The sequence below is a fragment of the Bactrocera oleae genome, chromosome 4, assembly GCF_042242935.1.
Source record: "Bactrocera oleae isolate idBacOlea1 chromosome 4, idBacOlea1, whole genome shotgun sequence".
NCBI classification, from domain to species: Eukaryota; Metazoa; Arthropoda; class Insecta; order Diptera; family Tephritidae; genus Bactrocera; species Bactrocera oleae.
The window spans coordinates 18701183-18728212 of NC_091538.1; the positions used below are offsets into that span (position 1 = coordinate 18701183).

Consider the following 27030-nt stretch of genomic DNA (forward strand, 5'->3'; position numbering starts at 1 on the left):
ATATTATATTATTTGATGATTAAGAAAAGTTTTCACCGCTAAAATAGTGGAAAATTTATGTTAACTGCAATTAATATCAAGGGTTTTATATAACTGAATGTAGACTTGGGTTTTGCGATATATTTAACTGCTCCGATTTTCCTTCAAGTCTTGGCTCAAAATATCTCGGACGGGGTATCTTGGATTATGAACTACGGAACTGGAAGACTTGGAAATGTACTTTGTATCCTTGTAGCTTTTATAAGGAATATCTATATATACGCTTGCATTTAAAAATCTTAGTCATTACAGTCGCCAATAGCAGAGAATCATAATTATGGAGGCAGAAGAATATATGAGTAGTAAGCCAGTGTGAACCGGCGTGATGGCTGGGGAATTAGGTCCACGAACGGCAGAAGCGTGTAATACAAGGTATTTTATTATTAAAAGTATTTTATGACTGTCAATTTGTTTTTTTCCATTAATTGAAGATATTTGGGAGCAGTGCAGCGACACCTGGCGGAGAATTTGGAATTAAAAAGTCGCTGAAATAAAAATAAGTTTCTTACAAAATTATGTAACCTAAAAACAAACAATTTTATAATGCCAGCGTATTTGTGTTCAGAATTAATACAGGGCGAAGAAGGAGCAGAAATAAAAAAAGCGGCGTAAATTGTGCAACAACAGCATTTAACAAGCATTTATTGCCATTTGCGTGCTTGTTGCTGTTCTTATTGCCTGCTTTGTGGGCTGTACAACATGAGGATTATTGTTGTTAGCTTGCGCATTTCATTGTCGCTACAACTGCCGGCCAAACATTCAAAACTGAAGCGCAGCAGAAAAGTGAGCAGACAGACAGAAAGACAGGCAGACATTAAGTACAAGTATGAAGGCATGCATGGGTTTGAAAACAACAACCAGAACAATATATCCAACAGCAAGGGTGCTAGATGTAAAAAGGTGCAATTCTTTTGGCACAGAACTAAGTCTGTGTGTGTATTTGTATGTGTGTACCTGCAACCTGTCATCCGCATATGCAGACCGCCAACAGAAGGCCGAATAGGCAAATAAAATGGCTTCCACTGACCTTTGTGTGAATGTGTATGGTATGTGTGTAAATTTTAAGCGTCTCATTGCTGGCGGCTGGACAGTATTGTAGACTGCTGGACCTGCTGGGAGTACAATATTAGACTAATTCTTGCGAACATTTGTGAAATTTATATGTATATGTGTGCAGCTGAGCAGAAGACTTTGCAGCTTAAAGGCGTTTTATTATAACGGAATGCATGCGGTAATGAATGTGTGTTATAAAGTCCATACTAGTGCCTATTGTTATAGAAAGTGTGGACATTAGAAGCATATCTGCGCTTCAGTGTCCAGCCAAAGAGCTGTTCACGTGACGCCTGCTTTAAGTATGTGTAATCAGTGTGTGAGTTATGGCTGTCAGACGAGTTCCAGCTGTTCTAGATATGCCTTTGTGAAAAGTATTTTATTTTTTAATAAAGTTGCCAACCAGCTAAAACTTTAACTAAAATTTTTCGAAATTGGTACTAACTTGAGCACCTTAATTTCTTTTTATTAGTGGAAAGATAAAATAACATCCAGAGATTAAATATGATAGATAATATGTTGAGATACTTAGCAGGACTTTTGTTTTGTTTTTTGAAAATCGTACACTAGTATATACTCATTGCCGAATTCATTCTAGTATCATTAATTTAAGTATTATACTAATCGGTGATTTTTAAATTAAACGCGCTCATTTTTTGAAATTATTGTTTTTCCAAATAATGTCAAGACTATCCTTTGATTTCTTTCCTACACGTTTAATTCAAAAGTTTATTTCTTCTCTTACGATTTCCCAGTTAAATCTTTCATGGAGCTTGTTGATTCTCATTAAAAGGATTATTGATCAGAAGTTGGAAAAATTCTCTAAAGTTAACGAACACACTAACTATCGTGAAACATCACCTGTCGAAAGACTGGATTCTCTGGATATGATAATAACGTGAATATAATTTCACTTAATGTGTTTAGTTTTAATTTTTACATATTCGTTCCCTTGATTACGATTTTCTTCAAATTTCGAATACTCTAAAAACCACATTCCTTTCTAATCTATATAGAGAAGGTAGCATTTATGAATATTTTATTTCACGAGACCTTTTCTTGTTAAATGTATACTATCTTTGCTAAAGATTTCCAACCATGCGTACTACTTTCAATAATAGCACAGCAAGAAATACCTCAATTGCATACTTGTAGGCGTTAAGCACAGGTTCATCGATATGTGTGTGCCTAAAAGTTAAGTCGAGTATGAAAGTAGAGAATTCAATTTGAAAATATTCTTTTTGCTCATATGAATGAGTAAAAATAACATGCTTTTCAATTTAATGCGCAATAAGCTGGCGACCACATCAGCAGGTATGAGGCAGGTACAAAAATAAGCCGCAAAGTATGCAATGAAATGAACATAAGTTGAGGTATTTCGAAGGAATTATAAGGTAGAGTGTTGTAGTTTGTTGTTTAAATGCGTTTGGTTGGGAGTGGCACGAAGAAGAAATCCAATGAAAAGAAACAAATAGTGGAAAGCAAATGCTGTTGGCAGGTTTCGGAGAAGAGGTCTTCAGTTGATTGAGTATTTGGGTGGATGTGAAGCAGGTAACTACTGGTTGAAGAGTGGGAGAGGAACTTTTTTGCTGTTTCGCATGAAGACTTTGGCAACCTTTTGTAGCATACTTTGTGGCTGCCTCATATTACCACCCTTACATCAATTTACTACTGAATACTGTTTGTCTACTTAGTTGCATTACAATTTGTCAACTGCAATGATGTAGAAAAATGTGTAGCGTGCCATTTCAGCGGAGCAGTGGAATCTTTGAAAAGCAGCTTTCATAAGAAATTTTCCAATAAATAAAGCGAAATCAGCTTAAGCGTGGTATGAAAAGAACGCCGGCAGGAGAGTAACAAGTAAAATAGCGTCGAGTTTGCTGCAGCTGCTCGCTGGCATGCCGGTGGAAATGGTGCAGCAAAAAATAAACAGTTATTCTGCTGCTGCATCTTTGCTCTCGAAAATGTGTAAACTTGAAAAATGCAATGCAAGTGAAGCCGCGACGAAAAGTGGCTTCATTTCAAAACAATTTTAAGCAGATTTGTGCAAGTCAAGAAAACCGCAGTGAGGAATGGTCAGAAGAAAGTGCCTTCGTAGAAAAAGTGTCGCATTGTGGTGGCAAGCAAAAAATTACTTTCACGCTGCGGACATCAGCAGTAACGAGACAAGTTGTGCCTTCTCTTTTTTTTAATTTCTTTTTCTTACTTTTTCGAAAGTTCTTTATTTTTTATGCATACTTTTTGGCGAAAAATAATAAAAGGTTGCACCAAAATATTTAATTTATATACCCTTCACGAAGCTCAGAAGGGACATTATTACTTTTTTTTGCCGCTTTTTTGCATATAAAGCGTTGGAAGCCGAAAAATTCGATAAATTGTGAATTACGTTTCTATCAGTCAAATTGAGAAATACTCGCTTAAGGGACGTCACAAAAAGCATTTATATCACAGTTCCTTTAAAATTTTAGAAAACGAATATAATAGGTGAAATATTGCAAACCTCTAAATGCTCTGCTATGTATATATTGGAGTCACAAATCTTCGGTTAGGAATGTTTTACATTTGCGACCTTTGACAACCTTGCCTTGCTAAGACCAAATTTTTTAGTAATCATTCAGTTTGTATTGCAACCATATGCTATGGTGGTCCGATATGAAGAATTTCTTTAGAGATTGTACCGTTGCTTTGGATTTTTGACAAAGACAAAAGTTTTTCATGCAAGAACTTGATTCCAATCATTTAGTTTGAATGGTGGCTATAAACCATATTAAAGTGGTTCCATGTCGGCGATTCAGAGAGATGAGCAGCTTCTTGGTAGGGAAAGAACGTGTTGAAAATTTCAGATCGCTATCTCAAAAACTGAGTGACGAATTCGCGTATATAGAAATAAACGGAAATGGCAAAATCAGGGGCAAGATATACAAAATTTGGTTAGACACCATCGAATCAGAAGTTTATGGCTCGCTCCGCGTTAAGCTATGTCGTCATTAAATTAAAATCTTTAATCCAGGAAGTTCTCGATCTAAGCATTGGGAGAGACAGAACTTAAGTTGTTTTGAATCATTTGAATGGACTTCAATTTGGAAAGCATCTTTCGGCTGCTATTTTTGACCATTACTTATCGACTTATTACTATTTATTTCCCGAGTTTGATAGCATTCTTTGTCAGACTTTCTGCAATAATAATTACGAAATCAACTGGATCATTCTAACAGATTTCGTACCGCTGGGTTTCTCATATGGTGTTTTAGTATCAGCTGTGAAGGTTATTTGTTACATCAGTTGTCCGTTATTTTTGGTACCAGAACTATGTTTTACATGACAGCTATACTACAACTAGACCGTTTGCAACAAACGCATTACAACAACATTATATCTGCTACAGCCGTTGGGGAGGTTGTTTAAGAATAATTTGAAATAAAATAGTACGTAGGCTGCCGTTGTTTTTCAAAGGTAGTAGTAGTATTACAATAAAAATAAACACGCAGACTTTCTTCTTAGCGCCCAACTCATCAGGTCGTTGTAAGCGTATTTATTTGGCAACTTTTCCATGGCTTGCCATTTTTCGTGCAAGTTATTCGAGATTTGCTTGTTTTTATTGTTTAGTAAAATAATACTCTACCTTGTTTTTGTTGTTGTTAGTCTTGTCAATTGCTTTTTCGCACTTTCTACAAACTATGCACAATCACTTGTAAGGGTATCGCTTCCAATTTCCTGCCAACACAGGCAGAAGCTGAGCGAAAGCGCCGAAAAAGGGAGAAAAAGTGCAAATTTCGGAAATAAAAAATATATAAATAAAATCTGCGAGACTCGATGCAATACTAGTTGAACTCGAAAAAGCCAAAGAAGAGAGTAATATTCCCTTACCTTGCTGCGCTACAAATCTTCTTTCTTCCCTCGTTGTTCTGCATGTGTAGGTGGCAGCCAAAGGCTTCGAAAAGTTCAGCAAACTGCTTGAACGGGTAACAACGCCTGAAAGTGTGCACTGCAGATTGTATGCACACACATGCACAGAAATATGTTTACGTGTGTATGGTATTGCATTTTTTGCTGCCCTCTCTGCTTTTCAACACTTTTCACACGCTTGCACTTTGTTGATTATTTTCGCGCATTTTCTTTTCACAAGTTTCCGATATGTCTAAGTTGCTGCTAAAGAAAATTACTTTTGGGGTTATGCATCTTCGCAACGTTGCACTTGCAAAGTAAGGTAAAAGCTTAGTTGTACAGCGAGTTGTAAGGCGTAGCTGCTGGGTTCTTTTCGTGACAACGACAATGAAAACAACAACAATTATGGTATTTCGTCGGCATTGACAACTTTCCTCATTACGTGGCCATTGGAAAATGTTGCAGCTGTGTTGCATGCATTAAATCTTAGCATATATTCAGGCGAATTACCACAATGCCTAAATGTATGCTTCAGGGAAGTTTAATGAAGGTTTTCGAGTTTAAGGAATGTGATCTGACTTGCTAAGCAGAAGAAGGAGTCGAATCTACGAAATTATTTGGAAAAATATTTCGAAACCTTTTTTTAAAAAATTTAGATTCCGGTGACGAGATTTACTACCAAAGCTATGAACCAAAGCTAAAACAGTTAAATATAATAAGACACACAGCATGTTTATAGTAATTTTCGAATACTCTTTTACTAATATGTTTTCTTTCGTGGATATGCGAAGCTTGGGTTTCTTGAAAATATGGGTACACTCGGTTGTTACATTTACAGACTGCGTGCCAGATTTTCATTTTTAAGATTGCCACGAAGTTTATAACACCCAGAAGGAAGCATCGGAGGCCCCATAAAATATATACATAATCAGTATGACGAGCTGAGTCGACCTGGCAATGTCTGTCTGACCGTCCAACCGACCGTCCGTCTGTGTATACGCGAACTAATCCCACAGTTTTTGAGATATCGATCTGAAGTTTTGCACACATCTTTTTCTTCCAAAGAAACGGCTTATTTGTCGAAACTGCCGATATCGGACCACTACAGCATATAGCTGTCATACAAACTGAACGATCGAAATTAAGTTCTTGTATTAAAAAATTTTTATTTGGCAAGATATCTTCACGAGGTTTGGCAGGGATTATTTTTAAAAGCAGCCGTAAAATCTCAGAAGAAATTTTTTATATCAGATCAATTTAGTATAAAGCTGCCATATAAACTGATCGATCAAAATCCAGTTCCTGTATGGTATCTTATGTATTTGTGCTTCGTTGCAACCGAAATTAATGTTTTTTTTGTTTTGGATCAAATTATTTCTTTTGAGATTTAAGTGAGCGGGAATCCCTTATACTTGAATCTTTCAACACAAATGATACAGTAAAAGCACATATGTATAATATTGCCTCTTGGCTGGCACCACAGTCTTTCAATGCTCAACCAAGTGTCAATATATAATATCAACGGAAATTTTACTACATATCTTGTCTTATCTAACATATAGTATGTATACCATTATCTTCCTTATTTACTCTGAAGGCATATGAAAAAGTTTGTAGAATTCGCCATAAAGCAATTGAAATCGCTAGGACATAAAAGTCTATCAAAATATTACGTAATTTCCTCTCGAGTATCTAAAGAGACGGATACAGGGTCCGATCTAGCTATTTAGCCGCTCCGAGCAAAGATCATTTTCGTCCTTTACATGCTCAAAGCTATATAAGTTTTGAGCTAGTTTTGTTGGGGAATGCTAAGTATACAAGTACCAACACGTGATATTGTTGGGATTATTCCTACTCATAATATTCACGTCAGTTTATTGGGCCTTCTGAAGAAGTACCTATACGAAAGTTGCTGAGTGTTGTTATGTTAGTAAGTATATGATGTATGTCTGTATGGGCCTCTTTTCCCTTGTGCTATTTTTCGATGTTTCGGGCTAATGTTGCCTATGTATTACTAATGCTGCCCTTTAACTAAGGGAATAGTATACATTTTTTGTCAGAAGTTATAAATATTAGGACCAAGCTGTTTAATTGTTTATTATGGTCAATCGGTTCATATAATTTAAGTTAAGGTTCATACGGTATGTATAAGAAAGATACAACAAAAGATTTGTTTTAAAATTTAGTACTGATAACAATTATATTACTACAAAACAAATCAATTATTTTTTAAAATGATGAAACCAAAAGTTAAAAGGTTTTTAGAGAATATTTAATCCTTCCTCGTAATTATAGTAATTTTCTTCGCACTTTTTGTTCTGCAAAATTCTTAATAACATCTGATAAATTTATACTGTCACAAACCTTGTGTTCTATTGAAATCATAGATAATCTTTCTGTTACTGGTAAAGTTAAAAGGATCCTGTGCGCATGCTGATATTTGGACCAAATCTTAAATCTGTTTCAAATTTTAAAACATCTTGAGGATATAAATTACAATTTAAAAACATACAAAGGACTGACAACACCTCAAAAAGTTCTAATGCATTTATATTGCTGGAGTTCTCATGAGTTAAAATAGCCTCGAGATTCTTACAATGTTCTAACAATTCATCTTTTCGGAGTTCCCTTAAGGCATATATGTTATACAAAAAAGCAAAATGTTTTCTGTGCTCAGAAATCTGGGAAAATCTTAATTCTAAAGAGTTTATGGCTGTATCCACTTTTTACTTAATTGATAAAAATAAAACTACTAAATAGGAAAATAGGTACCAATTATGAGAAACTGCCAACACAAGCTCTAAACATAAGCTATTGTCTATATAGAAGGGTAATCCCGTACGACCCAAATCTAATGATCTGACTTAAATTTTGTTAAGAGTATCGATACCTAAAAAATATGGAACAAAAGGTTGAAAGATAGGAATAAGTAAATTTTGCCGCTCTGCGCAAATGTTTCTTAGATCGGGCCCTGGGCCTATATACGAGTATATCAGGAGTAGAAAGATCCATGCGTGGACTTGTCTGATCGGCTCAAGGTAAGACTTGTTCAAATTTTTCGACTTATGGTTAGGTATAAGAGTATTCTATCATTTTACATTTTTGTTCCGATGAAAATTACGCCAAAGATCATTTATTTCCACAATATTTTTTGTCTTTAGTTGAAAAGTCACATTGATCTTGCTGATCTGGTTGGCACTATCGCAGATCTTCCGAATAGCAATGACACCAACCTTAACTTAATGAGCCTAGTGAGATCATATACCTGTGCGAAATGAAAGAGCGCAAGCTCTTATCTTGTGAGCTGTATAAAATGAAGATAATTATGTTCTGGTTTCATGGGTTTACTATAACATTTACTGGAATAAAAACCTCCTGACTGAAAGTTCAGTACTCTCCGTAATTTTATTTGCACATAAATGTACATTTTACACATATTCTTGCTTTCAAATTTAATCCCCCCGGTATTTATTCCGATCGCTTTGTTAGTAGTCATTAACACTCAGTTCAAAAAAAAAATGCAAACACATGTTTTGCGTAAACTCCTATAAGCCACATACCCAGTCAGCGAACACATCCCTACATATGCGTGTACCATTATACCACACACCACATAAATGGAACGCAAAAAATGGAGTACTGAAAGGGGAAAACATGCCACTAACAACCAGCAAAACATCGACAACGCCAATACATGGTTACGTAATGGCAGCGGTAAGCAGAAATTGTGTGCTAAGTAAGAGAGCAGATAATAGCAGGGGAGACATGTCAGCTATGCAGAGGCTGGAGTAGCGGAGTCAATATATTGAAGAGTAAGTTGAAAACCATTGCATAACTCTAGGGATTACAAGCAAACTCAAACTGTTTGTTAATGTGTAGCAGATACGACAACACAAATACGTAAACATACTACTATATAACAACAATAAAAACAAACTTGAAACTGCTAAAGCGTGGCAGGAGTGAGCACACAACAAGCGCACTATGACGACGGCTCGGTTGACAGACTCATTGAGTTTACCTTTAAGGTGGTCATGGTAAGAGTGCATAGCATACGCTTAGGCGCATAAGCAGTGTTATGCCTGTAAGGTACTTGTGCGCGGCGGGGTGTGCGTTAGTTAGTTTGCGTAACGATTTGCAGCGCATAGGTTAGAGTTGGAAGAGAGAGTTAGAAGTGATAGTGGAGCAGTTGAGCGGGAGTACGGGATCACAACTGATTGGGTTGCGAAACGTGCTACCTAGGCTGCGAAGTGTATGGGGTGTGAGACTTTGCTGCACGAAGTACATGTCGGTATGCGATTTGTCTTGTTGGTGGTTTTAGTTGGCTTACCTAACGCTTTGATTACTTTAGTATGACGCGCGAGTACATCAAATAGGTAAGGGTTGGGTATGCCGCCACTAACTTACAAGTAGTTTTCGTTCAATACGCCTCGGTTTACGTATAAGTCTATGGCGGCTGGGCTGGACGTGCGGAAATATTATGTTTGTAGATATGTGCATCACCGTTTGTATTTGTCTAGGCGCCTATAGTCATACCCATACAAGCACATATTTAAAGCTACCTGCATATAATATCTACTTTTGCCATGATTGCGGATCCATGTCTCGCCGGTAATGCACTTAATCGAATAATTTTCAAGTTCGACAAACATTTTCAATGTCGATTATATTCAAAGAACGCTTGTAGAGTAGAATGCTGTGGATAAGCAAGAGCTGAAGAAAATCGAGAAGACACATGACTCTGGGCGATGTGTAGAGAAGGACGCCTGTAAATCATTGAGTGTGTTCGGCAGACTAACAAAAGCGGTTTGTTATTAAGATTGTGAGTACAGGGCGGTATCGCTGAACGGCAAAATGGTAGTTTGTCGGCAGAAATGACTAGCAACTCCAAGGGAGCTCCTATAATACATACCATTTAAGTTTAATATTTGAGTATTCATTATACGCTCGAAAAACTTTTGCCAAAGCAAAACTGCGCGCCAAACGCATTTGAATGAAGTTCGTTACCGGTATGTGAGAGTGAGAGAGAAAGGAACTTCGACCGGGGGTTATAAGAAAAATGTGAAAAAATGTTGTGAGACAGTAAGTAATGGATTAAATAAGTCCAAATAAGGATGAGGAAAAGTAGAGAGTTTTAGCGCACAGTTTACAAATGGCGGACATTGTTTTAAAGACGTCTTAGCAGCTGCATTGTATAGATTACGTTTTTAACAGGGTTGGAACTCATGCATTTACTATCGCTGGTTTTTGAACACGGATCAAAATAAAACTATTGAAAGGTATGGAGATTGTTACGAGTCTCGATGGCTGTGCTAACATAGAAGCGTTAGAGTATACTTAGCCTTTACTAAGGTTTAGTGCTGAGTCCATCCAATGTGTGCTAAGTCTAACTCTGACTAAACTTGACCATTACATTTATACTGAAAATTATTTCATTGCTTAGTTAGAGACAATTTAAGAACTTCCTTTACTTGGGTTGAAACACCATGATAGAAGTTGCACTTGAGTATTTTGGTAGTGCCAAAAGCCACCTGCTTGTGAAACGAATAAAAACCATTTTAGTTATCGACCAATATTGGTTTGTTCATTCTCGACCAGTTTAAATGGCAACCCTGGTCTGACCGAGTGGAGCTACAAAAGTGTCATCCGTTCCGTACTAATATATGGTGCGGTGGTGTGGTGTATGAAACTATCGAAAAAGTGCCTCATTAAACCTCTGGAACAGGTGCACGCCCGCTTTGTTTTTACAGGCGCAATCAAAACTACATCAAAAAAGGCACGCAGGTTATTCTCAATATCAAGCCGGGTAATGATTTTAGTCCACTGGAACCAGACTCGGCTTCACTGTGGACATAGTATCATATTCAACTTTGTTAAGAAACTTGGACTAAACTAGCAATACGACCGAGACAAAGAGATCCATGAGGAATTAAATGCAACGTTTTGTTTTCCCAGTAGAGAAGAATGAACTAATGGTGTATGGTCGACAGTCCCAATGGCGAAATCTACCCTTTTCGATCCGTCGGATCAAATCGTGAAATAGACAGCAGGCTTCTTCTGTAGTAATCCATACGCAAGAGGTAAATTAAATGTCTACAATTCAGTCTTCCAAGCCTCAATACAAAGTCTGAATGCGTTAGGTTATGCAAATAGGCAATAACTATACACTCAGTAGGTAACTCGGTTAATATCATCTGGGTACCCAGTCATTTAGAAGGTCATAGAAGGCAGACGAGTTGGCTCGCTTGGGGGAAGATGAGAACACAATTCCTCTATGGCGGCACCAGACCATTTAGCTTCTCAAGGTTTTTTGAAACAGTGGACCCTAGAGGAACACCTCAGGTCTTGGAATATCAGCAACACAGAGCATACCACAAAATTACTTTGGGGTGGTGTTGATGGTGGACATATCAAAAAGCTTCTTTCTTGCAAAAGGAAACTCGGCGGAATTTTTGCCAATGCCGATCTTTTAGTCGGATGAGACGGGATATATTCCACGGCTCTCTATGCTCTAGCTTAAGAGACAATGTGCAGCTGGGGTGGAAAAGTGACTTAATTTGTTTACCATCCGGGAGCTCAATTGGCCTAATGATGACCTTAGTGGCGGCCACCTGTAGTCTATCTCTTCATAGAAAAAATGTTGGGACTGAAAAGTTGCTCAGTAAAATAAATGCTCTTAATTGAAGCTCTCGGTGATACGGTACTGTCGTTGAACTGATTGCGAAAATTTGAATGTTAAAAATATTTAGTAAATAAATGTACTCTTACTCTGACTTCGATAATTCTGATAACCAAATAAAGCTCAAAATATATTGTGTGGAAGTTTTAAAAAAATCGTTCTTATTTTCAAAGCGGAACAACATGGAGCTAGTCGACGATCAAGTCCCAGTTTAAATTTACAGAATAGTTTCAGTACATAAATGAAGTTGTATCAAATATACAATTTATTGTAAAAATTTCATAAAACACCATATTAACAGTGTTCTAGTTAAACTCACCCCATCACCATAGCTTAGGCTTTGCTCAATAGATTCACCGTTGCCATGTTGCTCAGCTTCCGCCACAATTGCCTTCGCATGCTCAGCACCAGCGCCACTATTATACATTCTCGGATGATGTATAACTTGTTCTACTAATAACTTAGTTTTCTGCCCAGCCTCACCAACTGCGCCAGCTTCAGCGCCTTTAATGCCCTGATAATTCGGCGAGAGCCCATACTCTACAAATGAGTTCGGCAGTGGGGCTTTTGGTTCAACCTTAATGGCTACATATTGCTTCGGTGCGGGGATGGCAATATTCTGCACTGGACCATGGCCGTTACCTTCAGCACCACCACCAGCACTAGAGACTGTTTTTTGCTCGGCCGCAGGGCCGTGTTCCACAATTGGTATATATTCTTTGGACTTGGCCATACCGATCAGACGTCCATGAATGCCACCAGCGAAAGCCTGAACTTGTTGTTGTTTCAGTTCGCCTATTTGTGGATGGTCGACTGGAAAAACTATGGGTGCGGTATTGGTATGTACGCCGGGACCACTTGAAATGTACAGCTTTTTACGCTGCAGCTTTAGTTTGTTCTGCATCTCTTTGGCCAAAAGGTAGGTTAGACCATGTATCTGATCTTCGGTCGACTTGCCGACTAATGTGGAGAGTTGTTTGAATTCGGGTAGCTCTTTGAAATTCTGTTTTATTTCATCTGCAGGACCATGATATTCGATTTTTACCAGCGGTACTTCGGCTTCTTTCTGTGGCTGGGCTGCGACTTGGTCTACTTCATATTTATAGTGTTCGACGGATTGAGGTACAGTTTCGGCATGACCGACATCTTCTTGACCACCACCAGCGTGACCACCTGCATATACCGCAACAGTTTGTTGCTCACCCCCTCCATTTCCACTATGAATGCCATCATAGCTAACATGACCATCACCATATCCCCCTGTTTCGCCAACAGCAGCTTCTGTCAGTTTATTCTCGTTGAGCAGAGGATCTGGCTTCGAGGGTCGAAAGTGTACAGCCTTAATAGCGACCGCAGCAGGTACGTCTTCCTGCAATGAATGCGACACATCGGCTGAGTAAGTGTGGTGTACTGCCACTGTTGCCGCTTGAAGTCCTTGGTGACCAGCAAAAGCACTTTCCTGCACTATAATTGGATGCGCGGCACCCCCGCTCTCATGACCGCCACCTTCGCCGCCTTCTTCCCCTGCCATAGCTTTAGCTCCGTAGTTTTCAGCGACGTGTGCGATTCCCACGGCATGTTGAGCTTGAGCTGCGTGGGCGGCATGAGCCGCTTGAGCAGCTTGAGCTTCGGCTACTGCATGCACATTTTGACCAGCATAAGCTGCCTGTACTGCGTGAGTAGCAGCAGCATGTGCTGCCGCCTGCTGCTCTGCAGCCACCGCTGCATGTGCGTTAACATCATAACCATGATCGACCGGTGCGGCGGCTACAGGTGTATATATGTAACGGATCTTCTCAACAACCGGTACTGGGTGTATTTGTACCTGTAATTGTTCGCCCTTCTGATGTGGCGGTATGTATTTTATATATGATGCCGGCGATAGTTTGCTGCCACCACTACCAATGCTGTAGGTCGGCGGTAAAGCGAGTTTCGCACCATAAAGCGATTTCAATTGACGATAGTCGACCATGTGTGCTGGTATGTATTTCACATAAGCTTTACCACCGCCAGCAGCACCACCACCACCAGCGCCATGATCTTTCATTAAATGTGTTATTATCTTTTGTACCTCCACGGGTAGCGAACTGATTGACTTTTTTGCCTTTACGACGGGCGCTTCCTTATAGACAAAGGTGCGCTTGCTTTCGCCATTGCTCTGATCGTTGTCACCTTCGTCAACGTCCTCCTTAACAGGCAGCTCAACCGGCCTGGTTTTCTTTGTATCCATACGAGCTTCACGCTTATTGATAACAGCATAACTACCCTCGTTAGTGTTTTGTTGGTCCTTTGCTTCTTTGCGACTTTGTCTTATCAAACGGAACTGTTCTAATGTAGCCGCATTTGGCTCACGTGCATCCTCTAGTTCGAAGCGTATCATCTGTGGAGCCGAGCGCTTGACACGTTTTCCCTTACGCTTCATGAAGAGCTTTCCAGTTTTTGGTCGATAGTATTTACCCGGATTGAAGGTTGGCAGCGGCGCGGTCACAATACCTGTTGCGGGTGCATTCCGATGTACACGTATCACTGTTGGAGCTACAGTGCTGACAGCGGCATTGTTACTTAACCTTTGCAGCTCTAGATTACGCATACGTCTTATAAGTGCCTTCGTTTGCTCATCAGGCTCACGTGCTTCGGAAATATCGAATGGTATTAGTTTTACTTGAAAATTGAATGTCTGCCGATTTATTGGTGCATTAGACGCTGCACGTTTCGGACGTTTGTTACGTGTAATTCTTGCACTTGTACCTCGTGAAGAACGCTTCGGTGCTACAGTGGTTACTTTAGCCTTCACTTTCAGAGATTCTTTTACCGAATTTGTCGTATTTTTCTCATCCGCATTGGTTGGACTTGTTGCAGTTGTCAGCTTTTCTTCTCGATTGCGATGTTGTCGTATGAGTTCCTTTACCTCAGGACTGGGTTCAAGAGCATCGCTAATTTCAAATTTTACCAGCTGTGGCTCAGTTGGTAATTTTCGTGCTTGCTGAGCTTTCGTCGCCCGCCGTGAACGTTCGCGTGCAATGAGTTCGTGATGGTCATTATATGCTTTAATGTAAGTGTCTTCTGTGGGATTATCTATGTAGCGCATGGAGCGTTGATTGCGCGACGCAATGTAACGACGCATGTCCTGTTTTTGAATGCGACAGAGAGACAGAAAACGAGGGAGGATATGAAGGTTAGCAGATAATAGTACTATAAGATTTCAATTTTTAAGTTATATGTGTGTTCTTACATCATAGTTAGCAAAAGCTTCCAAATCGGGTGTTCTTAGTTCCAGAGCGGTAGAGGATGCCAGCTAAAGAAAAAATACGAATAAGAAATGCTTTATGATATGATCGAAAAGTTAATATAAGTTTGAGTGCATGAGTTTTTTCGATTATGGAATGATTCAATTCTTCCAAATCAAATTGAATAGAACTCAACTGATTCCTAAAGCTTTTTAGCGCTAAGGATATAATGGCAATAATATATTCTTGTACATTACTTTTGACAATTTATTATACATACTTTAGTTTAAAAATTTAATAACTTAAGCAATTCAGTGTATAAAACTACTATTCAGCGGCCTCATTTTTTGAATGTTTAGTTCGCATTTGAGCCGAGCACTTATAACATATTTTATTTTAAATTAAGATGCTAACGGGCATTCTCTGTAATTTCAGCAAATATAAATCTGAATTATAAGAATTCGGCAACAAGATATGTATGTTGCTAGTAGATAACATTATAGACCGAAACAATATTGATCCTTAAAATTTGATGATAACATTATTGATAACTTTATTTACTCTTAAGAAGTGCTGAATAGCATTAGTAGCGCTACTGTTGGAATTTTTTTGAGCTGAAAGGCATTACTGAGTATTTAGCTACTCAAAATTCATCAGTAAATTACTTTCTAAGTCAATAATTAATACAATTTAATACCAAACAGCAACATATAGTATTTATATGCGTGCATATATTACAAATGTTACAGGAATAGACATATTTGTAGTACCTTAGAATAATTGAAATTTGGCACTTAGTATTGGATCAGTTGGAACTTATATATTTAAAATGCAATGCTGAATTGCACAATTTTAGAAATAAGTTACTATGAAGTGAAAAAGCTATTTTGATTTGGTAGTAGATAATAACTGATAAATAAAAATAAAAATGTTAGTGATATTTGGTGCTCAAATGCCGTTAGGCAATAATCTATAAAGCACTATAACTAATCTCCAAATTAAAATACAAAACTGTTATTTGGTTAAGGAAATCACTGCGAAGAGAGACACCTGTAGACTGAAAGTTTTTTAGAAGAAGGTCGCCACCTAAATGGTTTAATATACATATCTTCCAAACCGCTGAAGATAAATAAACCAAACTTGTTGAGAATAAGCCCTTTATAATCTCTTCATACGCCATTTAAATGGCAACGTCTAGGTTGCGAAACCCTATTTAGTTTACCGATAATTAAATAAATTAGTGCGTCGACGACGTTTAATTTCACACCCAAGATGATAGCAAACGGCTTCATAGGAAACGGTGCCAAAATGGGCCAATCAGTGTCACACCGATCACCTTTAGCTGAAAAACTAAACTACTTAACCAATTGAAATTTATGTATAACATTATCTCAAAACTCTATTATGACATTGTGAAAGTAGGTCAAATCGGACAACAACCACACCTTTTTCCAATACAGCAAGATTTTAAATTCCTATGAATCTCTCACTTTACAAAATACAAATCAAGCACCACGAGTTTATCAGAATAAAATTATACAAAAATAGTGTTTCTATAATAACATGTCATCTCGAAAAATTGTCGAAAGCTGAATTCTGAATAGTGGATTTCAGTGGCCATGGCTGACTTTTTACCGAAAATATCGGTAATGAAATTGAGTAAAGTTCATGAAAATAATGTGGTATAGCGCTGAATATGATTGAGGTATTGAAGAATATTGACTCCGATTATTTGGTTTGCTTCTTCTGCATATACGCAATATATAATATTATATATAATTTAGTCTCTTTGATTGAGTTTCATTTGGTCCTCAGCAAATTGCGAGAGTATAAAATGTTCGGTTACACCCGCACTTAGCCCTTCTTTACTTGATTTCCGTTTAGTTTGTGCTTGCGCTTTATACTTACTTCTACAGAGTTCATTAGGCAACATGCAAAAAAGATGAACGACAAATATGTAGCAAACATGTGAGCACATACACATATCTAAACAACTGTATATATGTTAATTACTAACACACATATGCAGCAAATTTATGAAAATGTAATATGTGTGACTTTTGAAATTGGTGCGAAATGCCATTTGTACTGCAGTTGTTTTTGTTGTAATAAGAGAATGTACACAAAGTGAAATTAACAAAAGTCTGGAAACACTAACAAAGACATAAGGCATGAAAAAAAAAATTATGTTTGGAAATTTTAAAATAAAAGCGGTTTGGGAAAACCGCCTGGAAATTAAAAAAATACGTATAAAAAGTTTGCAAACAAATATATATTTTGAATAAAAATTTAAACAAAAATTTTGTGTGCGCATGTGCAAAGCGTTGAGATGAATCCAAGGTAGCCGTGAAAATTGCACAAAGTTCATGTACACACACATATTAGCATACACTTGCACTGACACAGAGGTTTGCATACAGCTGGGAGGCAACGACTTCAACATACGACAAATACGTTGCACGAAATAGCCTTTTTGGTGTTTGAAAAAACGAGGCCAAACAAATTTTCTAATTGTTTTATATCTCGCATTCTTTGTGCTCACACACCCACCTTCATGCACAGTGTGCAACAAAAAATGTGAGTAAATATATATGTACGTGTATATGCGCATGCGTAAGCGGTACTTAGGAAAAAAAATAAATACAAGTATATATATAGATATATATTAAAAACAGTGCTCAATGTTCCAAAAGTTCTTAAATACCATCTAAGCAGTTTCTTTGATGATTTTTTGTTGTTGTTTGTAAAATTTTTAAAGAGTGTCTTCACCATGTCTTACAATCATTTAAGTTTATAGAATAGCGCAACACTCCTTTTAAAACTCATCAAACCAGTTGTACTGTACTGATTAGAGGTTGGTATATCCAAAGTATAGGTTAGGTTAGGTTAGGTAAGTATGCTGATTTTTAGTGAGGCCACGAATAATCACCAGAGATGCTTCAACCTCAGTCTGGCGAAAGCTGAACAATGGAGGAGAAAGTATAAAGATGTCCTTTATTTTCCACTCTGAGCCAGAAGGCTTTTGCAACCCCACAAGCTTACTGAACTCGCGCGAGAACCGTAGATTCAGCGTCCGAGCGCACGAAAAAAGCTGAACACCAGCTCGTTCCCATCCTGATGGAATTTGGGTAAGGGAGCCCTTTATTGTAAGCTGATCGGCCTTACATTATCCGACGATTCCGCTTGGTCAGGAACCCAAATTAAATATGGAAGTAGCTTGATACTGCAGCTAGTGAAGTTATGCACTCCTTGACCAGATTTGAGCTCGCTCTCAGCGTGCTCAAGACCTGTGTAGCAGCTATTGGAGTGGATGCATATCTCTCGCACTTCAGAGAAGTAAATCTGATTCAACTTTAATGGCTGTCACTTCTGCTTGAAAGACACTACAGTGGTCTGACACAACAATCAAGGTTGATTGAGAGCATTCCCCTTGAGCTTTGATCGATCCGTGAAAAAGCAACTTCGCTTATCGTATCTTACAGTTTCAAAAATCCTCACAAACATAGAATATTATGACCTAACTTTGATCTATTCTGTCCTTTCATTGCCTCATCCAGGGCCACCACTGTAATAAATTTATAATATTTTCTTGTAGCTAGAGAATCAATCCTTTTTACTGCTCATCCTTTACTTTGCAGCCAGTGCCAGTCTCGCGTCGCTCTTTCTTCTTCTCGAAATTAATCTTTTAATAGAATTGTTGCGTTAGGATCAATAATTTCATTTCGCATTCCATACTAGAAATGAGTTCTCCTTTTGTCTTGATGCTAAATGAAATATGTTGTTTACTCATTAGTGAAAATATTTTTCCAGAAGAGCTTTTCAGCAATTTTGCTCAACCCGTCGATGTTAAGTTTAATTCCATAAAAACGAAAATTCGTTAAAATGTGTATTTTATGAAAGAATTGGAGCAGATAATCACATTTTTCTTAGTAGTGCTAGTTTTCTAGTTTCAAGATGGTCACCAATGATCTTTGTGTAGCTTGTCCAAATGTTCTTCGCACAATCGACTTCGGACCCGATGAAGCTGAATGTCTCGTAAGATCCGACAAGTAACTATCCATAAAACAAGATGCTTGGACAGGCGTCTAGCGTAAAGTAGGAGCGTTAAAACATTTAGCAGTTTTATGCAACATGCGTCATGTGGACTTGTGTTTTGCGGCATGTTGTTATTATGTAATGCGGCATGGTCAATTACATTTCTCAATAAATCACTTCAAGTTAATGACATCAGGCTGGTTAAACCCAATTTGGCTCTAACGGCACGACATTTCAAAGCACAAAAAAGACGCGCTTTTGTGCATAAAACCACAAGCAACACACACAAACACGATTCAAGAGCTTCAATATTTAATTTAGCCTGCACCTCGGTCTGCGCCTGTGGCGCGTGCGTAACCAGTTTCATTGCAACTCTGTTCATTTTTGCCCGTTGAAAGTTGATTTGGCCTCAGCTAGCCATAGTAGCAGCAGAGTCTTTTGTTTTAACGCCAACTCTCCGGCTCAATTATGAAGCATATTCTTTGGCCACTCTCACTTACAAATGATTGCCGTGGATTGGCGACGATTGAGATTTCGGCTACAACGGACAGAGGCTTCCTTACTTTGTTCAGCTTTTCAATTGTCATCGTTGTTACTTTTTTTACTTATATATATCTGATCGTGTGTGTTTCTATGTGGCAAATGCAGTCATCCAACTCTTCTAAGCGCCTTCAACTGATCCACGAATTCATAATTATTTGCATTATTGGCAACGTTATTCAGCGCATGAAAGTGAAAGTCTTTCGGTGCCAAAAGACGCGCTGAATGCATCTAGATTGTTGGTATGGCACCCAAATTGGTTTGGTTGTAAATTTTTATGCATTTATAATGTAATATTTTTAGTTAAATATGTGTTATCGAATTGCAGCTTCAGCGGGAAAGTTGGAATTCATGTGAAATTATTATTCAACGTAATAATAACTTATGCTGAATAAAAAATTTTGAGCTGAATCGAGCTCATATAAGGTAGAAACATAAAAGAAAAAATTGTCAAAAATCAACTGATACTTTCTGATTATTTAAATCATAAAAAATTCTTGAGTCTGCAGACAACGGGTGCAATTGGTAAAATCATACTTATGATGCCATATAATAATAAATATTTGATGGAAAATTTAGAGTGTGACGCTATTTGCTTGAAAAATAAAGTTTTACCATATCTGTTTCTCGTGTGCATATCTATCTGTTTTAGTGAGGAAATGTGAGCGTATGTGACTTTGAAATATGAATTACTGGGTGTTTTTTTAGACATGTGATTTTCCAGAAGAAATAAAAAGTATATACATAATCTTATGCCCTATTATAAAGATAAGGGTTTGCCAATTATGTTTTAAAAACGATTCGAACGAATAGGTTGCGACCAGTTTTTTGCAGCAATTGTGGCCGTATGTCAGCAAAAATGCGCTAAATATTATTTTCCAATGCTAAGTTGCTTACTCAAGCTGAAGTAACTCGTTTTGAAAAAACCATATCTAACAATGACGGGCGCTTCAATACTTGTAGTATCAAAACTTCTTTAGTACTAAACCTTTCGAAGAGCCTTACGCTCTATTCTGCGGTCAGGAGCTCTTGCGCCATCCATTTCAATCAACAATACGATTTAACTGTTTTCTAGTCAACAGTAAATTCTAGTGTTGGAGCCTGGTTCTGGATGTAAAGGATATATGAAAGTCATCGACATTGGATAAATTCGATGTTAGGATTGGCCGATAATCATTGCTCATGTCGGAAAGCATTCTTCTCTTCGGCTATTTTAGTAGTGTAGTTAAGTTACCATAACTTCAATTAATTTCATTGTACTTGACTTGAGTATCTTATGTTTGTTATCTGATGAAAAAAGTAATATATAAGGGTGGTTATTCAACTCGTCTTATTAGTATGCATCGATCATTATACCTTGAGCATTTCTACAATGTCTGTAACATCCAAAGGGAAGCGTCGGAGACCCTATAAAGTACATACAGATAAAAATGATCAGCCTGACGAGCTGAGGCCATTGAGCGATGTCTGTCTGTCTGTTTGTGTATGTACGAACGAGCTTTGAAATTTTGCACACGTCTTTTTTCCTCAAAAAGCTGCTCATTTGTCGGAACCGCCGATATCGGCCCACTAAAACATATAGCATCCATACGAACTGACCGATCAAAATCAAGTTCTTGCAAGGAATCTTTTGTATTTGTGAAAGGTATTACAGCAATATAATTTCGGTGCAATTGAAGTTAACGTTTTTCCTTGTTTTATACTATATTATATGAGTATTTTAACAACCAAGTAAATATACTTTTTTTTAGTTAAAGCATTAACTAAAAAATCGATTTGAATTTAAGATACAAACTCACAGCAAAATAAGAAAAAAAAACTAAGGAAGTTGTTTTAATAAATCTATTCATTAGTCAAATAAAGTGTCCAGCTGTCAAAACCATATTTCCAAATGATAATGATTTTGTCAGTTAATTATTTGCAGAAAGAATAACAAAAATTAGTAAAATAAGAAATCTCTTTGATATTTTGCCAAAACTTAAGGATCTATGTGTGTGTTTATATTTACTTATGTATATGTATATCTGCCATACATCTGTTGGCTAAGCGCTATCATTAAGAATGATTTATAACGGCAATTGTAAGTGGCAATTGTCGACGAGATATGCCGTTGGCAATGGACATAACTGTTTGCAATGGAACATTAATTTTATGTGCATCATATTTTTTTAAAATTTTGTAGAAAATGAAAAGAAATTTGGAAAAAAGCATGAACAAATTTGAGCGATGGAAAAAGCAAAAATAATGAAAATAGATAATATAAGTGAAAGAGGAATAAATTAAATACATATTAGTTGAAAAAAATGAATTAAATACAAATTAAACTTAAAAACATAAAATAAATTTTTAAAGTAAGAAAATTAAAAAAAAATTTGTAAAAAAATTAACATATAAATTAATAATTATCAAAAACTGATTTTAAGAATAATAATACTTTAGAAATTTTAATAATTTTTTTAACTCTAAAAAAATATAATTTATTTTTTATCAATAATGATTTAATAATATTACTTAATAAAATAAATAATAATTAATTAATATCAACTTTTTATCAATATAAAAATTACATCCTATAAAGTTAAAAGAGTAGAAAAAGGAAATCGGATACATATAAACCCTAAACTATCAACGACGCCAAAAAACCAAAGATATTTAATAAGCCACACTAATTTGCAATTGAAAATTTCACTACAAATGAGTGAGAAAGATGCAGCTAACAACTTCCGTCCACAGAAAAATGCACAAAAAACTAAAATGAAATACAACAACAAAGCTAACAAATGCAAATGATAACAAAACCCAAAAAAAAAAAATATTATTGAAGGAAACTGCAGAAAGTAAAAACAAGTAAAATAGCATAAATATGCATACATACATACACATTTGCATAAAAATTATGTATGTATGAGTTACTGCACAAATGAGTCGCGATGCATGCAACACCACGGTGCACTGAAAAGTGCGGAAAGTCAAGTCAACTAAGCGGTAAAGTGAATTGAAGTGCTGATGGAAGTTAATAAGGCGTTGAGAGATAAAAATCTATGTTTGTTTTTATTGTTGTTGTTGCTATGTTTTATTTGCATGCGCAAATTGTCGACAAAGTGTGGTGGCTGGGTGTGAAAATGTTAGAAAAACAATGTAAAGAGCAAGAAATGAGCCGAAATTATTCAGAGACTTTATAACTTCCATGAGGTGGCAGCACTCTTTAGGTATGTTAGTGCCATTAATTAGTACGCAAATGTGGACCGCAGCAAAAATTTTAAATCAAATGAAAACAAAAGTGGTGTAAGAAATTGGAAGTGCTTCTCCAGCAAGAAACGGAGAAAGTAGAAAAAATCGTAAAATATATGCGTTAAAATCTTTTATTTGACAAATTAAGAGACCATGGAGAAGTAAATTACTACAATTTTATTACTCATAAAAAAAAACCAAATTTTTTAATTTTAAAATTTATTAAAAAAAGAAGGCCATTTGTTACCGAGTATTCATAAGAAAATTAGAAAATTAACGACAGTGTTGGATATAATAGCCATTCCTTTGTGCAAAAGTTCTGAGCGATATCTCAAAAACTGAGGGGCAAGTTTGCGTATATACGGACAGATGGACATGGCTAAATCAACTCAGCTCGTAACAATGATTATTTATATATAATATATATTTTATAAGGTCTCCGACGTTTCTTTCTGGGTGTAAGAAGTTTTTTGCCAAACTCTATATACCCTATGCATCGTATAGGTACAGCTTTGAAAAAGTTTTTTTGTATACAAAGGCTTTGAACTAAATTTTTTTTGTACCACCAACTTAATTGAAATCGAAGAAGAAAATTTTTTTCAGCAGCTCTTTTCTAGTATTCATGAAAAAATCATGTACTTGCTACTTAAATTAAAGATTTCTGAATAAATGCGAGCGTTCTTCGGAGAAAATCTGTCATACCAAAATCAATTTAATGACCGTTAATGGTTAGAACTAAATTCAAAAAAGTAAAAAGACCCTAAAATTTGGTTAGACCGGAAATTGGGTTGGACCGAGGCTCCCGTCTCAATTCTTCTGTTCGAAAATAAACAGAAAATGTAAACTCTTTTATCAGTTTGAGGGAATCACAAGTTTTGAACAGAAAATTTATTTCTAACGCATTTTTTTTCGACAACGGGTTTGAAAACTCCTCAATTGAGAATAAATGACCATAGAGTACAAAAGTGTTCAAAACTTGTGCTAAAATCTTATCGAGAACAATAATTTTAAATATTATTATTGTTTACTATTCATGGCGCCCTTCTTTACATCGATGGTAATACCGTTATGTTTCGAAATGAGTTTTGTTAAGAAGAAGATATCCGCTTGCTATGACATTACCTCAGTTCTCGTTCATTTGCTGGATAATCTACCAGTGATTTTATATGCGCTCAAATCAAAGTCTTAAGATCGCAATGATATGCGGGGCAAAGTGATGTTGAAGTCAAAGAAAAATACAAAAACAGTCTTATGCTCAGTATGAGTGACTCGATTATAGTAGATGATTAATCGATATATATGTACCATAGTTGGAGTCGTTAATTTAATATACGCTCGCTTTGCTCACTGGTTTACTATATATGATAAAAGTCCTTTTCTACCAATATTCCCACACATTTTTTTGTAAGCAACGAAATACGATAAAAAACAATATAAATAACTAATTTCCACAGTGTAAAATTTGCATTTTGACTTACCACAGCGAGGGTGAAGCTAGCAGCAGCAAGTGCCACCAACCTGCGAGTCGGCAACATTTTCATATACGTTTTGTGGCTAAATCGACAGTTGCAGGTTATGCTGCAAGCGAGTTGCTGCAGGCTGCAAGCAGTTGCGGGCGGCGTGAACGTCGCTAACGGTATTGCAGTGCCCGTTAAAGTTAAGTGGAAGTGGTTATGACTTGCGCTTTTTCGATAAATTGCTTTTGTTGTTATTGTTGATAATTTTACTTATTTCTTTGCTTGTTGTGTGTTTTGTCAAGCAAATATTTGTAGCTGCGTTATTGTTGTTCTTGTCGTTCGAAGCTTGAGGTATGCACACTTAACGCACTCTGCGCGAGCCAAGTTCAAAGTCACTGCACGCAGCTGTTGGGCAAAGACCACAACAACAACAGACAATAAAATAACAAAGGCATACCAACGATGATCGCGAATATTTAACGGGTTTCAGCAAGCGTTTCGTTACTCTTATTGGACTAACAGTAATTGTAGTTTTGTATGCAAAATATTTGCGTTTCACACTGACTTGAAGGTGTTGGAGGGGAATTTGGAAATTAAGAAATGTGCGTATAGAAAAAAAGGAGATATTTATGATAGGATAATATTTATGAAAGGCGAATATTTTGTAATTATTATTTTTATAATTTTTGTTATAATTAATTTTATTTATATATTGTCTCTGCGCAACAAGGTTGCTATCCAACAACAAATTTTGAAATTATTCAAATTATAGTATGAATAATATTATATAACATTTAATTTTTGTGGTTATAAAAGATTTTAAATTTTTTAGATATGTTGAGTCAAAATAAAATAATTTTTTATTAGAGTAATAATGTTTTATTGCATTGTTTTTGCTTTTTGACGTTCTTTTGAATTTTGATATATTTGTTAAAAGAAATAAAATAATCAAACATAAAAATATTACTATTTCACAGAGTTTTTTAAAATAAATTTTATTTTAATATTCGAAAAAATTATTTTAATAAATTTAATATTTTAATTATGATTATTCCTTTAATGTACGTATATATTTATTTAAATTCCTTTTTGTATTATAACTAAACTAATTTCTATTTCTCAAGTGCAAAATCCCTGTATTATATTAATGGTTTCATAAGTATTTAGCATAGTATTTTTTTCTAAATTTATATACAATTTATATAACTCTTAAATTATAAAATATAAAACTTTTACGGTAATAATTTACGGGTTTATTCATGTTTTTAATGCTCTAAGGTCCCACAGGATTTTTTATTATTAGTTAAGACTATTTGAATTTCCAATATAAAAATACAATAAAAACAAAAAAGTTCTCATTATAATTGTGGGCTTAAAAAATAAAAAAAATAAAAATTTATTTATTTATATTTGATTGATATTAACTTATTATATTTAAATATAAAAAAATATTATTTAAAGTAAAATCCAACATTTAAAAATTAAGTGAACACTTTAAATAAAATTTTTTTTTTGAGGCAACTTGTTTGCTATTATCCCTCCGCGAAGTTGAAATAATTTTATAAAAAATTATTTAAAAAAAGATATAAAAAAAATTTGAATTTTTTTTATTATATTAAATGCCATTATATCAATAATATTATCTATTGATTTTTAATTTCAACATAAAATTATTTGATATCGATTAATTTTTAAGTTTTAGCTTGAATTAACTTTAATTCCTTTTCGCACTGCTTTTACTCACAACACTTTTTGCAAAACTATTCAAGCTTTATTTGAAATTCACTTTCAGTCACAATATTTTTTTCTCAAACAAATTTTGTAGCTGTTGCAGCTTTTCCCGTTGCTGATCTGCACGCTTGCGCACCACTAATTCAACTGTGCAACAGTTTTTAGCGTCACTTGTGTTTTGTTGCATGCAACGCAGTAGTGAAAAATTTTCATAACACATTTACCTCGCGAGGTACATTGCGAAAAAGTGCAACAAAAGCAAGTGGAGTGAATGAAAAGTCTTGGTCATAAGCACGTGAACTGGTCGATAATTCGGGTTCCAGGCGACATTTTGTTTGTGCTTTTCCTCAACTAGATACTCTCTTTTCATTTCAGCTAAGGCTGCCACTCACCTCGGGCACCGCATTGACACACGCCCACTGTGGGTATATTGCGGGTCTCCTTCAAGCAATCATACACTCACTACCGACAGCAGTCATGCAGTCAAGCGGACATTCAATCATTTATTCAGTCTGGCAGTTACGTTTGATCCCATCTATTGGCTATACAACTGTTTTTGGCCTCATCTATTCGTTCACTCTCACTTTCGCAGCGCCTTTGCTGCTTGCAGACAGGATTACTAGCGTCGTGCCTGATTTGGGTGAGTCGTCTAACCAGCTGCACACATCAAAGAAATAACTGTAAACGCTCTCGGATACACTTTTTGCTCTTTCGTAATCAGTTTGTATATAACTGTACATATATATGCTTTCCAGTCGCTTTTGTTCATGGCCAAAAGTGTAAAGTGGTAGCTTTGTTATTCAATAACGGGATTTGCAATTGTTTTTCATTATTATTTATTTATTTTTTTTTTTCGATTTCCATCCACCGAATTTGTCAGCATCATCACTTTGTTTGACTTAAATACTCTCCGAAATATTCAAAATTAAATTAAATACTCTAATATAATCTGCTAATTAAGCGGTAAATTTTTCTTCGTGGTTTTTGCTTTTGGATTTCCTGTTGTTGATATGTAATACCACTTGAGTTCCCGTTAACCAATATGATCTCTTTCGTGCCATTCAATTGACTGATTTTATTATTAATTACTATCAAGCGTAATTATTTAGTTGCTTACACTTTTTACAAACGAGAGTCAGTTGTGTGTTAAGTATTG

General features: G+C 36.0%; 1 protein-coding gene across 1 annotated transcript in view; it reads right to left on the reverse strand.

Moving 5' to 3' along the window:
• Cpr50Ca (Cuticular protein 50Ca) overlaps positions 1 to 24701 on the reverse strand; it is a 50996-nt gene extending 26295 nt beyond the window's left edge. The window contains exons 1-3 of the mRNA XM_036375800.2: positions 24165 to 24701; positions 14886 to 14948; positions 11973 to 14780 (exon numbers count right to left, since the gene is read on the reverse strand). Coding sequence (XP_036231693.2) covers positions 11973 to 14780; positions 14886 to 14948; positions 24165 to 24227 — 2934 coding nt within the window. The 5' untranslated portion in view covers positions 24228 to 24701. The remainder of the gene's footprint in view (positions 1 to 11972; positions 14781 to 14885; positions 14949 to 24164) is intronic.
• Between the last annotated feature and the right edge of the window lie 2329 nt (positions 24702 to 27030).